The sequence below is a fragment of the Lissotriton vulgaris genome, chromosome 1_1, assembly GCF_964263255.1.
Source record: "Lissotriton vulgaris chromosome 1_1, aLisVul1.2, whole genome shotgun sequence".
Classification (NCBI taxonomy): domain Eukaryota; kingdom Metazoa; phylum Chordata; class Amphibia; order Caudata; family Salamandridae; genus Lissotriton; species Lissotriton vulgaris.
The window spans coordinates 457,976,167-457,992,324 of record NC_141685.1 but is presented as its reverse complement, the minus strand read 5'-3'; the positions used below and the strand labels follow the sequence as shown (position 1 = coordinate 457,992,324).

The 16,158-nt window shown below is 40.0% G+C and overlaps 1 protein-coding gene across 7 annotated transcripts in view; it reads right to left on the bottom strand.

The window, feature by feature from the left end:
- Positions 1-16,158, bottom strand: part of DNAJC6 (DnaJ heat shock protein family (Hsp40) member C6) — a 352,982-nt gene that overhangs the window by 205,834 nt on the left and 130,990 nt on the right. For all 7 annotated transcript variants that reach the window (XM_086953713.1, XM_086953706.1, XM_086953678.1 and 4 more), the window contains exons 3-4: positions 1,669-1,718; positions 1,359-1,507 (exon numbers count right to left, since the gene is read on the bottom strand). In XM_086953713.1, coding sequence (XP_086809839.1) covers positions 1,359-1,507; positions 1,669-1,718 — 199 coding nt within the window. The remainder of the gene's footprint in view (positions 1-1,358; positions 1,508-1,668; positions 1,719-16,158) is intronic.

Below are 16,158 nucleotides of genomic sequence, written 5' to 3'. Positions count from 1 at the left end.
CTTTTACTATTTGCTGGTGCACCTTTCCATGTGCTATTATTTTATTAACTTTTTTGTTGTTTGTATGTTGCTACAGAACCTCCAAAAAGACACACTGATGAAGCATCTTTACATCTAAAAAAAACAGGAAAACAATTACTATGAGTACTTTGTGTGCATGCCTGTTGTATGTAAAGTTGGTATATAATAACTAGATAGAGATTATGGATCTGAAGAAAGCCAAGGACCCCATACGAGGCCATAGGCTGAAATATGTCGACCCATAGATGCAGGAGTAATAATAACTCCTATACATTGCCTTTTCTTATAATCATCTTGTCTCCTCCTGAATAATTAAAGATGGTTCCCTATAGGAGGTCACCAAGATTTTGATTGTCTTTGTTTCTGGATCACAACCGTTCATCCATATGCACTCCTTGATACTCACAGGTCAGACGGATCACCACTAGAATATTCTCTGGCAAGCAAGGATGGCCAGTGATGGGCATGACACAAGGGGTGTGACACCATACCTTTTACATTTTATAATTGACTCCCAGAGTTTAACAGGGATATTGACATATCTGGGAACTCTATTGACCAAAAGAAATACCATGGAATCTAGGGTCTTCCATAAATGGGAGAATGGTCCCGACCTAGTTTGTCTCCTTTGCTATGTTGTGTGATGTCTCCAAAAATGAGTGCTAGAGCCCACCTCCTGCAGCCAGTGGCACAAATAAGCACTGAATATAAGTAGTTTTAGTACAATCATTAGATTACTGACAATCACAAGGAAGAATCCACATTTTCACGTTTCTGCACATATATATTCTGCATGGCCACGTTTGCGTTCTGATATGCCGAGGCCCACGGCATACAGCACATAAGTGTAGGCTAGTTAAATGCTTGTTTGCCTTTTTCAGCTGCTTTCTCTATTTTTGCAATCCCTGTAATGACAATTCTCTGTCTCAGGACACAGGGACCAGGACTGAATTAGGCCGATGGTACAGCCCATTTAAATCTAGTCATGTCTGCCTTCCAAGCGCTGATGAGGAACAAAGAATTAAGTCTTCTGAAATTTCCCTTTGGCACAATCTCTGCCAATCACCAATGTCGGCAATGTAATAAGTGCTTTCTACCACTTTTTGTGTGGCAAGGCCACCCAAATTCTCAATGAAGAACTTTGAAACAATTAAGATGTTGTGCGCATTTGTGAATGTTACATTCTTACTCTGATCAATATTGGGTTTTTTTGTACTTCTTTTGTGTGTGAATCCTTTGGTTCATTCACTCGCTGCACTAATCTGTAAAGTATAGATTATATTTCCAATAAAATCATGGTTTGTGACTTAGTTAATAATGTAAATCCAACCACTCACCCGGTTATGGAACTTGGCACTGCGATATGACCTCTGGGACAAATTGAACACAGTATAGTGATCGAGATGTCTTGAATCTAAAAATGACCGAACATCTTCGATATGATTCCGGAATCCTAGTTCTACGCCTTCTGCAGGATATGACATAACTATGTGAAAAATGAAACAGTGAAAAATAAAGTGAAAAGTCACATGAAACAATTACGTGTGTCAGTATAATTGTGCTCTTGTGAAGTTATTTTATAGTTATATTCATGTTAAAAATAAAGGAGCGAAAGACTTGTTAAAAATAAAGAAGCAAAAGACTTACCAATGATTCTAGAAGTAATGTAAGAAATGTCTAGCTCCCCCTTTGCATAACTGGAAAAAAAATAATGGTTTTAAACAATAGTAATGAAATGTTAAAATGTGGAAATACATATTCCAAAAAACAAGCTTTTATGCTATGTATACTGATGGAGCAAGGTTTCGTACGAAAAGAAACTTACTTGGATTCAATCCTCTCGAATAACATGTAATAATGTAAGCAACATATTTTGTGAATACTAATAAATACATTACACAACATACTTTTCATCAAGGGATCTAGGGGAAGCTTTTAAATGCTCTTTACTAACCAGTAACCCAAATGACTAAAAATGGCTGCCAAAAACACGGTAATCTTCTGCGCATGCGTCTACTGCATCTACGTAGTATGACGTCTTTCTCTTGGTGGGAATTCTTTGCAGCTGCGCAGTAGTACTTAAGATGGCCGCTTGACTCACATGCTAATGCAAATGCTGTGCTAAAACTAAATCTTGCTCGTTCTACTAAACTGCTAATTCTATAGTTAAAATATAATGAAGGGAATAGAGGAGGAATAAGTGGTATAGAGTGCATTCATTTATTTTCGTATTCTAATGTGTTCTTCTTTGACTTTATTATTAGTTTGTATTTGGGCCTGGAGGGTGTCTGAAATCTCCATCTTGGAAATCATGCGCACGCGCATTGAATCATGTCAGACTGCGAGCCAGGACGTTGAAAGCTTGCCAAATACAGTATGAAGCAGACGACGCGCCTGGGGACATCACCTCTTGACCCGAAAAGAGGAAGAGACTGAAACAAATGTTATGTACAATTTAGATGAAATTATATGAAATGCGGGTGGAATTAAAGCATGGGAAATTGAAATTAAGGTGAGGGAACATAGAACAATAAAACCTAAGAAAATGACATTACATTAGTATGGTGTGATGACCTCTCCCCATCCCATTGTCCAATCAGAAGTTAGGAATACACGAATATTGAAATATTCGGGGGTGGTACATACACTGAGAATAGTATACCTAAGGTAGGCTTAGCCAGTTAGATTGTCACCGACTTGTCAGTCTTGTCATGGACCGGTCACCGGCCCATCATTGAAGCAGCAGACGGTGGATGCCACGGAGGTCAGAGATGCTGTTTGAGCACTCTGGCAGAAGAATCGAGGGGGAGAGTGAGAAAGATTGCGGAAGGAGAAGAATCGATCTATCTGGAAGGGAGAAGAATTGTGGGGAGTAGTACCAGAGAAGGGTGCGACCCTGGCGTTGCACTTAGAGATCACCTGTCCTGTCCTGAATATGTCCTGAACTGTTGGCTCCTGACTATTCGGGAGTCCCTTTCCCAGCCCTTGGCCAGGGGTTGATCTTCACACCATTCTAGGTAAATATAAATCTGTGTGCTATGTCCTTGTACTGTTTTTCCTTTTCCACCCTTCCCAGGTACCAAAAGTATTAGATTTTACAAAGTTTTCCATATATGTATTTTAATTGATCTTATTCTACATGAAGTTGGTGTTTGACATGTATTGGTATTTGACTCACACAATTTAAGCATAGATAATGGTTTTAAAACTCTCCTGAGTCAGTGATTATTCAAAGAAAAGTAAATATAATTTCCACCTATTCTGCTACAACCTGATCCAATTAACTAGAGGAAGTTTAGAAATTAGGGGATGAAGTTTGGTAAATTATGGTAGAAAGTGAATACATTATATGGTTAAATTAATCCCGATTGCCAGCGGTCATTATCAGCTTATGTATGAGTGTTTAAGGGCCAAGGTGAGTATGGTAGTTTATGAGTAATCCAAGCTGGTAAGTATTATGCTGCATCAATAGGATGACAAATTTTTGATAGCACATTAAACCCCAATGACGTATCAGAGTGCTTGTGGGAGAATTATTAATAGATGATTAGAAGAATAAGGGCATCATTACTAGGTGCTTGGAGAAGTGTCATTCCATGTATACTGCTTCAAGTAGCCTTGAGCGATGGCCCTCCATGCATAGTACTCCAGGAAACCACAAGTGGGCTGGTAATCCCATGGTCAGAAACACCAGCCCAGTTTTACCAGGTGTAAATCCCCATCCAGTGAAAACCCTAATGATTCCAGGCAGGCACCACAGGAAAATGCCCAGCCTGGTAGCCACCTTTTGGCACCACAGGACATGTAGATAAATCTCCTTATATCAACCCCTTGTCCTGCTGTGACAATCTTCCTGACCCCCACAGCAGACCTCCAACCAGCAGCACTCCCCCACAGCCATTTTCTACTTTCTGAAATGAGGTGAGAAATGGAAGTACTAAAGGGCACATTATTGGGCCTAGAATTGGGAATGACCTGTGGTCAATTTTGACCCCTTCGCCCACTCTCTTCACAGGAACCCCACGCCAAATTAAGGGCTGAGTTTATTCAACAGATTAGGGTCTAACTGTCAGACAAGTAATAAGGGGAAAATCCTCTGGTTTTGGGTTTTTTCAATGCAAATCTGGTGGAGACTCTCCAGCGGAAGATTCCTTACTCAGAATTTAGGACTTTCTACAGAAATCAGCAAATCCCAAATAGAATCCCAAAGTTCTAAATCATGCCCATAGTTCGCATAATGCTGAACTGGATGTGTTTGTCACAGAAATTCTGTAGGAAGATCCAGGAAGGATGTACAGAAGTAACTCCTTGCAAGATTGCAGGCGTGTCATGTTTGTGGGTTCTGTGAACCAATTTAAAAGCAAGGCACTTTTCAACAGTCACTGTCCTTGCAACATCACTGCTATTTCCTGTTCACCCAATGCTCTGTTACAAGTTGTAACTTCAGATGAGTACTAAAGTTCTTCTTATTGAGTAACTATTCTAATGTTCCGGTTACAGAGAATTCAACTAGGGAACTTACCAGTAAAATCGCTCTCTTAGCTATAGTGTGTGATTTGAGATAGGTTACCACAAAACAATGAGCATTAAAGTGTGTGCATGCTCTGAAGAGATCAAGCCTTGTAACTTGATGCAGTTTCACCTTTCTATATGTTCTGTATATGTCTTTGTCCCAAGACTGACTTTCATATATACATATTTGGAGCTTCACTCTTTATGGTCACTGGATATGCACATTTTTGACACAGCCAGAGACCCAGGTAGGCAACGGTAAGGACAAAGAACAGACCAGGATCTGGTACTGGTTTTTCAGTTTGAATAATTAACACCGCCTAAGCTTAACTACATATAGGAACATTTAGGGTACACTGTGGGTACACTTATGTGCTCATGGGCATAGTCTCAAATCCCAGTGGCTCCATTCAGCTTTCCATCTTCATGAGGTCAATAAAATTAGTGCCATTGAACTAACAATAAACAATTATTCAGCACCTAGATTCCACAAGAGGTTAACATGCAGTTTACAAATACATGTTAGGTTTTGTCATATCATGTTATGTATCCACTTCTTTTCTGGAGCTAGCTTTGAAGATGGATTTGAAAATACCAGCCATGCCACTGCTGTCCTAACATGTCTTTGAGCTTCTTGTGAACCTGAAACTGCCCAGCCTCTTTCTGATCCATCGGCAGACTGAGACAGAAGAGCAATACCTCATGTGAATGAGTGCGGCACTATTGATTTCTATCTGTACCACCATTATCATCCAGAGAATACTCTTGGGCCTTTCTAGACCCACCTTATCTCCCAAGCTTCCCCCTGGCACACTGGGTCGTTTCTAGTAAGTCTATGTACTGCACTGTATCCTCTCGGAGGATATTCTACTGCTATGTCTTGGTGTCAAAAACCAGACCCTCCATGGGTAATACCATTTACCCGTAGGACTTGCCATAGTGGAAAACAGTTAAAAGTCATCTGCATGGACACTCACTAAATGGACAGTTCCTCCGAAGTCTACATGGTCTCCTTGATTATCAGATTTTGGCATAGGAAGTTGTTTTTTAAAGTGATTGAGATTTGTGCAGGTGTGGGACCTGCAGTATCATCAGAACAGTGGTAGGTGGGCCAATTTCACCCTTTCCCTGCTCCTTGAACAAGCCTCATGTGGCAGGTGTTAGGTGAGGCTGTCTGTATTGCTGGAGGTAGCCGCGCGCTCTATAAGCTTCAAAATAAATAAATCAATCAATAAATAATGTTTGTATTTTTGGGCCAGCGTTTACAGCTATTTTAAGGTTCTCTAAGATATTGATGAGGCAAATTTTAAAGGATGGTCTCCAAACAGATCATCTAAAAAAACTCCAACATACTAATTACAACATGGCTCCTTGTGAGGTTGGCCTAGGAGCAGAATGAGCTGCATTGTGTATCTCTGAGTGCAGGGCTTCAATTTTGTGATTTGTGAGATGCCTTTGTATCTTGTTAAACAGCCATTGTGATGCAGCACTTTCTCAAACCCCTTTACTGTGAGCTGGGCAAATTCTTGATTGGCTACTGGAAACCATTTTTATCTTCCATAAATAATAAGGTAGTAAGAATCGGGCTTACTTGGCTAGATCACATAGTCCGTTCTGTAGTTGCATACAGATTTAATTTACGATTCTTTGGTTCATATTTGCTAGCTAGGCCAGAGTGATAAGGCAATCCTTAGAGAAATTATGTGAAGTGTTTTGTGTAAAAACATAACCAAACAATGTGGTGTTTCGGAAATAAAGACTTTAGAGCTTTTAAAGCTGTAGCAACCTTCACACACTTCAGTGTAGGTCCCACAGTACTCAGGCCTTGCGCACAATTATTGTGAGGCACCACACAGGCTTTTATGATTCCTCCTAACAAACTGCATGCAAATCAGCATGGAATTGTTCACTTTTTCTCTGCTGAACCCTCACAAACTAACATCAAAAAAGATTTTCAGCTCCCTGTCTTCTTGATTCGGTGTTCTTTTTGGTCACCACCTCCCTCTAAAACGTGGGCCTTCTTCACACTTCCCAAGACACAGCTAAGTGAAGAAGGCATCTTCTAGATCTGTTTGCTCAGCAGATGTGAGTTCAGATATCCCCGTTTTCTAGGTCATGAAGCTTGTCCTTATGCCTCTCACTAATTATCCACAGTCCACCAATCAGCCATTCTACTTCAAATCCCAGCATAACATTTTACATAGTCTGAGCAAATACTATTTTAAGGTGGAACCACTGGGTCTTCTAAAACTCTCTTCATTAAGAGCCAAGTATTACTTGTCCTATCCAGTTGCAAATAAACAGGCAGCAAATTTAGGTCAACTCAGACTCCATCTTTTCGATAATTGTGTCGGTATCCTTCCAAGAGAAGGCACCGATGTCTTCCAGGAAAACTGACAATATGAGAATTGGAAATTGCTCTCTTTTTTTTTTAATTTTCAAAATTTTATTGCATGCAAAATTATATACGGGGGCAAGATGGCGGGCGCATCGGTGGAAGGGGGCAAGATGGCGGACGCATCGGTGTCCGACTGAGCAGCATCGTTGGCGGTCACGCCGCCTTAAGGCTCTACATCGTTCCTGACGGGCCAACGGCTTAATGAGATAGCGTCGAACATGGCACATGGAAGCGGTGTCTACCTGAGAAAGCTAATTTTATAAAAAACGATAAAAAACCTTCAAACTACTTACTGCTCTATGTCCCGGGATGCGGCTAGATCTGTGGTGTTGGGTCCGACGCACGTTACAACCTAAGTGGCGGCATTCTGCACTCCCGCTTCTGAGGGCGAAAGTAGAATCCAGGACCGGAGCGGGTTCGAGCTCCACGGACGGCGTGTGCCTGCAGCAATCCCTTACCTCTCACACGCCTTCTCGAGTACGGAGAGGGCGCAGAGGCAAGAATAACGGAGCTACCAACGGTACTAGTGGAATAATGGCACCGAAGAATCCTGCAACGGTTCCCAAAGCCCAAAGTAAACCTAAGACAAGGGCAACTACGGCAGCATTGGATGCACAGGATGGCGCTCAGACGATGGATAACGCCCAGAATGCACAGAATAGTAGCAATGCTGTTAATATTGGTAATTCCACGATGCAGTATGCTCCATCAAACCTTCCTCTCCAAAACCCTCAACAGATAATCCAAAATACTGAGTCTGATTCTGTACCTGGCTCCATAACAGTTTCATTATCGCAAATACCCTCTGTTGACAATATTACTACTAACAATACCCGTGTAATAATGGGGGATTCTGGGACTTGTAGGCAGGGAGCAATTCCCAAAATTCCGGACATGTTTGCTCAGAAAAAAAATAGCACTAAGACACAAGAACCGGGAAATATCGGTTCAAACAACATCACGGGGAAAGCTGCCCTAACCGGAAATGAGAGGTTAAAGACATTTTCTGATACTGGTCGTAACAAAGTAACTGGTACTGGGAATGGTAAAGGCGATAAAAGCGGATCAAAAATTGGATTAAAGGAAAGTACGCAGTTGGTACAGGATGTACCGGAATCTCTACCGGTTGGGGAGGATGCTGAATCATTAGACTCTGCAGGTAACTTTTACTCTATGACTGACTTGTCGGTGGCACTAGAGTCCGATATCCAGGCGGCAGATGATGGATGGAGAGATGATGTGAGTGCTAAGAGTCTGGGTTCACAGCATGATTCACTTGATTCATTGGGATGAGAGGAGAGTGAAGAGAAGAGGATTTAGAACAGTCTGAGGATCAGGATGAGGATCCTCCTTAACAGAGACTGGAGGGCGCTGTCAATGATTTTATATCTATTACAGCAAATGCAGGCTCTCTCTCCAGTGATTCAAACTTGGCCGCATCACAAAACCAGCAGCCTCAGGGTACCGCGCAATCACAAGCGACTGGCACTACACTAGATACCCTTTGTCAACTCATGATTCAGCATCGGGAAGGGACAAGGGCAGAAAATCTTCGCACGCAGGGTGCTATTCGACGGCTTCAAAATAATCTTAGAATAGTCGCTAAATCTTGTAATGAGACATCTGCGAGAGTAACGGAGGCTGAGGGGAGAATATTGGCGATTGAAGACACAATGACAAATCAACAAACCCAAATATCATCATTGGTAGGGTTGAGAGATGAGATAAACTGGAAACTGGTGGATTTGGAGAACAGATCACGAAGAAACAATCGCCGAATTTTGGTTATTCTGGAAGGAAATGAAGGTGGCAACATTAGACAATATGTAATTGACCATTTTTCAGAAGCCTTCCCAGAACTTATACAATGGAAGTAGGATTTGGAAATTCAACGAGCACATCGTTTCTCATTTAAAAAAAACACCAGACAAACTACTAATGTAAAGCCCAGGGCAATTTTGATTTGCCTGAACAACTTTTTGGCAAGAGAGGCTCTTTATGATTTGGCTAGGCCAGATAGGAAAAGAAGGGGGAGAGGAGTTGCATTCTTCGTTCGGCCTGACTATTGCCATGCCACAGTAGAACAACATTGGCAATTTTGTCAACTAATATCTGCTTTTCAAGCCAAAGGCGCTCAGGCCTTCCTTCTGAATCCCTCAAAACTTAAAATAATTTTCAAAGAGAAATCGTATTATTTGACTTCGGAGGGGGCAGCTAAAGAGCTTTTGGTTTCATTGTGACTGTAATATCTGCAAATATGTTTGATTTTCTTTCTCTGTACTAGCAGTCATATAGTCATATAGTTTTATCGATGGAATAGCAGAAAACTAACTAATATATTACTCGATGACTAAAATAAGACATTTCTTTTTTTTTCTTTTTTTTGGGGAAAATGACTCATAGTAAAAGCTTAAGACAGGAAGGGTGTGGAGGAGGGGCGGCGAGACACTAGATGCTTCTCACTTCATCCATACTAGGGACTACCAGTCCTTATGCTCCAAACTGGGGTGGGGTCAAGGGGAAGGGGGCGGGGAAGAGGGAGGGGAGGGGAGGGGAAGGGGGGGCACAAGGGTGGGTGGTGGGTGCAAGCAAAAACAGTAAAAAAAAATGTTAAGGGATTGGATTGTTGCTCTATGAGGGGGGCAAATACAAAAATTTGAATATGCATTTAAATGATCATTGTTTCCGACAGCTTGGAAGTATACAGATGGACAAAAAAAGAAAACTGTTTAATTGTTGATGATGGGTAAACTTAGAATCTGTTCTTGGAATGTCTGTGGATTGAATAATAGGAAAAAAGGGGGATTTGTAATAAGATTATACAGAGCATGAATATAGACATATTATGTCTGCAAGAGACACATATAAGGTGGAATGACAGAAATAGGTTTAAGGATCTGGGTTTGCAATTGTTAATGTGTACTAAACAAGGTACTACTACAAAGGGTGTGGCAATCCTTATGAGATATGGACGAGGGCTCTTAAAACGTACAAAAGTAGACCAGTATGGAAGGTGGGCAATAATTGAGCTCGAGATAAATGTTAAATCATGGACAATTTGCTCTGTGTATGCCCCAAATTCAGATGATCCTGAGATTTTAGATTATCTTAGTTTAGAATTATCAGACTGGCCAGCTTTGCAAATTTTTTGTGGAGATTTGAACTTAGATCTCGCAGGAGGGTTTGACATATCTACTGACAGTATATACCCAGGTCTAAAAAAAAGACATATAATGCTGTTAAAGGGCTGATAACAGAATTTGGCTTAAAAGACGTTGGATTTACAAAAAACACTTCTTCACCTGGATTGACTTTTTTTTTTAATCCCCATCAGAAATTTGTACGTATAGATTATTTTTTTCTGAATAGCGGTCTAATAAACAATACATCATTTAAAATATTTCCCCGAATAATTTCTGATCATAACCCAATACTAATAGAAGTTCCGACAGTGACTCGTTCATCGGCAACCCTGAGATCCTGGTCATTTGATCGGAAACTACTTGCAGATCCCATCATATTTAGAAATAATGAGTAGGTGGATCAAAGACTTTTTTCGTTTTAATAGAGGTAGTACCTCTACTCGGATAAATTGGGATGCTTTTAAAGCAGGGGTCCGGGGGAAACACTTTCTTACTCAATCAAAAAACAAAAAATTATCAAAGAAAAAACAGAACAGAACTTTAATCGAGTACGAGAATGGGAGGAAAAACTCGCTATAGCTTTCTCTAAACATCAGGATACCGAACAAATTAAAACTACACTAGACATACAGAAGTCTAAGGTCTATGAAATATTTTCAGCTAAATTGGCGGAACAACTAGCTACTTTTCGTTCTCAGATCTATGAAATGGGCGAAAATTCTGGAAAGATACTTGCAAAAAGAACCAGAGAGAAAGAAATTTTAAACTCTATTAGCGCGATTCTAGATGAGGCAGGTCAGGTCCATGATGATCCAGATCAAATTCTGGAGGTATTTAGACAATTCTATTACCAATTATATAAAAGTGATAATATGGTATACTCTCACGATACACTGCTAAATTTTATAGAAGAAAATAATCCCACAAAATTAAATGAGTTACAATCAAATTCTCTAGAAAAAGACATTACATGGGATGAAATCGACTCGGTGGTACTTTCTTTGGCTATGGGAAAAGCCATGGGCCCTGATGGTATCCCTCTCGACTTCTTTAGGACATTCAGAAACTTAATGAAAGAAGACCTTTTATTGACATTTCAGGAAGCTCAGAGAGGATCTCCACCTGCTTCGTGGAGTCAATCCACATTGATGGCTTTCCTCAAAAAAGATAAGCCTCCCCTAAATCCAGCGTCCTTCAGACCGATTTCTTTAATAAATGCCGATAGCAAGATCTTCTCCAAAATATTAGCCACCGGTATGTCAACAGTAATATCGTTCCATGATGGCAACACGGGTTTATCCCAAATAGAGACACTGCGGATCATGTCCGAAGAATAATTGCTCTGATGGACTGGGCTCAACCAACTAATACACCCATTGGAATCACCCTGTTGGATGCCGAGAAGGCATTCGACAGGGTGGCCTGGCCTTACTTATGGGATATACTGGCTTTGAAAGGATTTGGCCCAAAAATTATTCAAGGCTTTGAAAACCCTATATCTATCACCATCATCACACATTAAAATCGGATCCTATAGGTCTAGTTCATTCTCTATTTTCTGTGGTACCCGTCAAGGGTGCCCATCATCTCCACTGCTATTTTCTATTTACATTGATATATATCTTAACAAACTTAATCAAGAGGAAGACATAAAACCTGTGGAGGTGGCAGGGACTTCGTATAGGGCTTTGATGAGATAGCGAAAGAGATCGGTGCTTTTTCAGGCTATAAATTAAACTCTTCAAAAACCCACGTCTTATTTGTAGGTCAAAATCCACCGACACACCTTAACATAGTACCCACCGCAACATATTTAGGAATAAAAATCACAAATCCAATCTCTGATATACCCAAGCTTAATTTTACCCCCATTGTTAAAAAGGCAAATACTACTCTAGAATGGATAAATCATCTACACCTGTCATTACATGGCAGAAATAATGTATTGAAAATGTTAATAGTTCCTCGATTTTTATACCTTTTTCGAACTATACCTCTTTAGTTTCCTATAGAATTTTTAAACAGCTCGAGAGAATGGCGGGAAGATTCCTATGGGGATACAAACGCCACCGTAGAGCCTTTAAAAAGCTGACTCTTCCTAAGAACAGAGGAGGATGGAGTACACCACATTCCTTATTTTATTACCTAGCATCAATATTGCAGTTTATCAAACCATTAATTATTGGCATAAAAGCACCAATTCATGAAGAACACTTCCCCTCCATTTATGAATTTTCTTTAAGGTCAGAAGCTCGTGGCTGCTTTTTAAAAAATATTGAACCTAGTTACTTCAAGAAAATTAAATTCAAGACTGTAATAGCAGCATATCGGGCATGGAAGATTATTAAGTGTCTTTTAGGGATCCCGAAAATTCTAAGATATACCCCCCTGTCATCTAAACACCTATTACCTGACATATTTAGAGATCAAACCATGGTAAACGAGCCCTTCGTTTTTACAAATTCCGCCGGTTTCTGATGCAACTACTTCGACAGAGCATGCCTCACAGACTCCTGTAAAGAGTAAGAAAATCGAGTCTTGGTGGAAGTACACGCCCCGTGACGCTAATTGCTGCAGTTCGCGTTTAAAAAAAAGACCGATTCACGCGGCGATAATCTCCCTGCAGAAACGAAAGACTGAACGTGTGTTTCTTTAGGAAAAGAATTCTAAAAGAGTCACTTGCAAACATTGGTCTAGCTCGCGGTTGTTTGGAAATCTCCACCGGCATCAGTTACCGGCTCCAAGTGTGTGATTGTTATATTTGGAAGGCAATCCCGGGAACGCTATGAAATAATTTTTTAACAGTTGACACGGGACCTTCTGAATGAAGAAAATCCATAAGGAATTTAGAACACGTTAAGTGGGAAGGGAGCAGTGAAATCCTGAGACGAAGGTTTCACATGCCGTATTAGAAATAAAGGTGCCTCACTTATCCAGTACTAAAATGAAGAACTAAAAGACCCTTAAAAAAGTCCCACTAGAGAAATTGGCTGCAAATATAATTGTCCTGATGAAGACACCACGACGTGTCGAAACGCGTTGACTGACAGACTACAGGCACAGCGATAGTAGATAGGACAAATATTATTGTCCTTTCAGTGTTTTTAATCTATATGTTTTATCTATAAAGAATATCTGTTTTATTGCATCAATTCATCATGTATGCAAAATTTAACTGTAAAAATTAATCTTTTTTTAATTAAAACAAATCGTTTGTGATATCAATTTCATTGTTTGTGTTATAGTTTATGCTCTTTTTGGTAACAGGAATGTGTTTGAACATAGCTAGTGTTTTGTTTAAAAGATAGCCTGGGTTGATACCTTCACATTGTATGTTTTCCCTGACCCAGGATCTTTATCCTTATCAGGGGGCCCTTGATACTTCACAAAAAAAATGGATTAAAGAAAGAGCAACCTATGCCTCAATCATCACTTAAGGTAGGTCAAATCTGACTACAGATTTGAGTATTTTAGTCCACATTTGATTTATGATATAATTGTGGTATACATTACATTTAGCAAATCTGACAAATATTAATTGAACTCTAAAATGTTTACTCTACATGTAGGCATTCTGGCCTCTAAAAAAACTATCGGAGCTCAGTGCAGCGTGGAGATGTAAGAAAGGAACAAGGGATTGATCCAACATGCCAGTTTACCTCACCAACCAAATAGGATACCCTATGCTTAAACTGCTGACGTTGAGAAGCATGTTATTGATAGACTGATAGAGCCCAATGACAGTGTACTACAACAACAATATTTCAGGGGGCTGCATTAAGAATAATAAAACATAACATTTTTACAAAGCATATGGTGCCTTTTTGGCATGTTTAGACCTACATCAGACATACAAAAGATAGGTGTAACTTGAAGAAGATTGTGAAAAGTATAATGATTTTCATCCTAACAAATGGTTTTCTGGAAAGAAGGTTCTTCCATTGAAACTTGCAACCATTATCTCTGTTTCTAGATGCTAGAAGAACAAACCGCCCTCTATAAAGATTTTGCAAGAAAGGCAGCTTCTTCACTTAGCCCAGGTCTCCAATTCAGAGCCATCCCGGAGACAGCAGAGGGACAAATGAATATGCACTTCAGAGAAGGAGTGGTCCGCCGCGGCCCGTGCATGTAAGATCGGTGGGGCAGTACTGCCGGGAGAGGGGAATTTCGACAGACAACGACTATGGAAAATGTTTATTTATTTAATTTTCCCTTTTGGTCATCTGTCGAATACCCCCCAACCCGGCCCCACTGCTCTAAACTGCGTGACTGCGAGAGGTTTTGTTTTTCATGTTGACCCAGTGTCTGCTCTGAATCTTAAAAGCCTAATTCAAACATGGTTGAAGGTGTGGGAGAACATAGGTCGAGAGCAGCCAACAAGGAAAAGGGGATATACCGACCCACGAAAATAAGCTGCACAGAATGCCTAGAGCAGGCCCTATCTGACAGTTCCAATATAGCAATAAGACAGATTTCACCAGGCATCCACAGACACTAACCTTTAGCGACCCTCTTGTAGGACTTTCCCAACTAAACTGGAACATAGGCTCAGGTGATTGGGAACAATTTGGAGTGAATACCAGACCAGAATTTAATTAGTGGGTAGGAATCCATTTACAACTAGCTCTTCCTCATTTTGAGTTGTGTGTTTTCTGCTCGGCGAGTAAAGAAAATCTCACAGTTTCTAGAATTAGTATACAAACTCAAGCATTTCTTTTATTTCTGAAATTGATAAAAAGGGTAAAGGCTATCTGTGACTAAAACTAATGGTATTTGCCATGGTCCAGGAAAACCATTTCCTGTGCTCAAAATCTAAAAGGGTTACCCATGAACTCCCAGTAATAAAGAGACAGCCTTTGGGTGATGGACTATTTCTGAAATAGCTATAGCTACTTCTGAGATTTGAAGAGTTAGCTGGCCTTGCTGATACGTAGTTCAACCTTTGGTGCAGAGTCAAGATGACTCGAGGATTGCAGCGATAGAGTCATGTGAAACAAATTGCTTACATAGACAAGCATTGACATAAATTTGGCTGATTCTGGAACAGCAACATTGATGTTCAGAGTTCCACATCAACTTCGATACAGTAACAGTCTGCAGTCTCTTAGCCCCTATTCCTCTATTCTGTAACATGAATATGCCTCTGTCAAACTAATATTGTGGCAATGCTAATATCTGTTTCATTGTTTCTTTTAGTTTCCATTTTTTTGTGTTTTCCTTTCAAATGCTAAAAAATATTCGACACAAACTTCAACTCCCAAGATCCTGTGTGTGCAGTAGTGTGCAAACACATTGTGAATCTCCTTTTATAAAAAAGAAGCCCATCCTTTGGCCATAGTGTTGTTAGTCTTTTGAGCAGTTTCTGTAGCCAGCCTATTCTGGTCTTGAAACCAGCAATGAAGAACTTTAGTGAAGTTGTCTGAGAAGGAGAACCTGAGATCTTTAGATTTTGCATGAAAATTACCATGTTCTTGCTCACTCTTGTGCTTGATGTTTAGAAACTCTTACTTAAAGTTAGGAAGGACAGAACTGAGGAGAGAGGTTCTTTTCCTAACTATTCTGTGGAATAAAACAGTTCCTGGAGTAGATGTGCTTATTAAATCATTTGTGCTTCTGCAGATCCTTTTTCTCCATTTCCCTTTCTCACCTAGGTCACAGTAAATCTCAAGTTCACTTGTTCTCTAGCATCACAAGGGTGTAAATCATCTCCATGTATGAGTTGGCTTATATTAATTTTAGTGGATGGAATCTGTGATATTTATAGCAGTATTTCTTTTAGTTTTTTTAGTGAACCTGATGCTGCATGTGGTCTTAGTTGCACCAGTAGTAATACAGTCTTGCAACTCACTTGTACTTCAATCATTTATGTAATGGCATAAGTATTTTTGAGTAATTTGTACCTACTTATCAATTTTAATGATCGCAAGATAGTTAATCATTCCCACAATATTCTGTACAGCTATGTATGTGTTTTATACTATTATATAAAATGGGATTTTATAGGAGGTTTTCAGTCTGCACATTAGACGATAAAGACGGCATATAAAAAAGTAATGAATGCTCACTCAAGGTAGTGGTCAATAC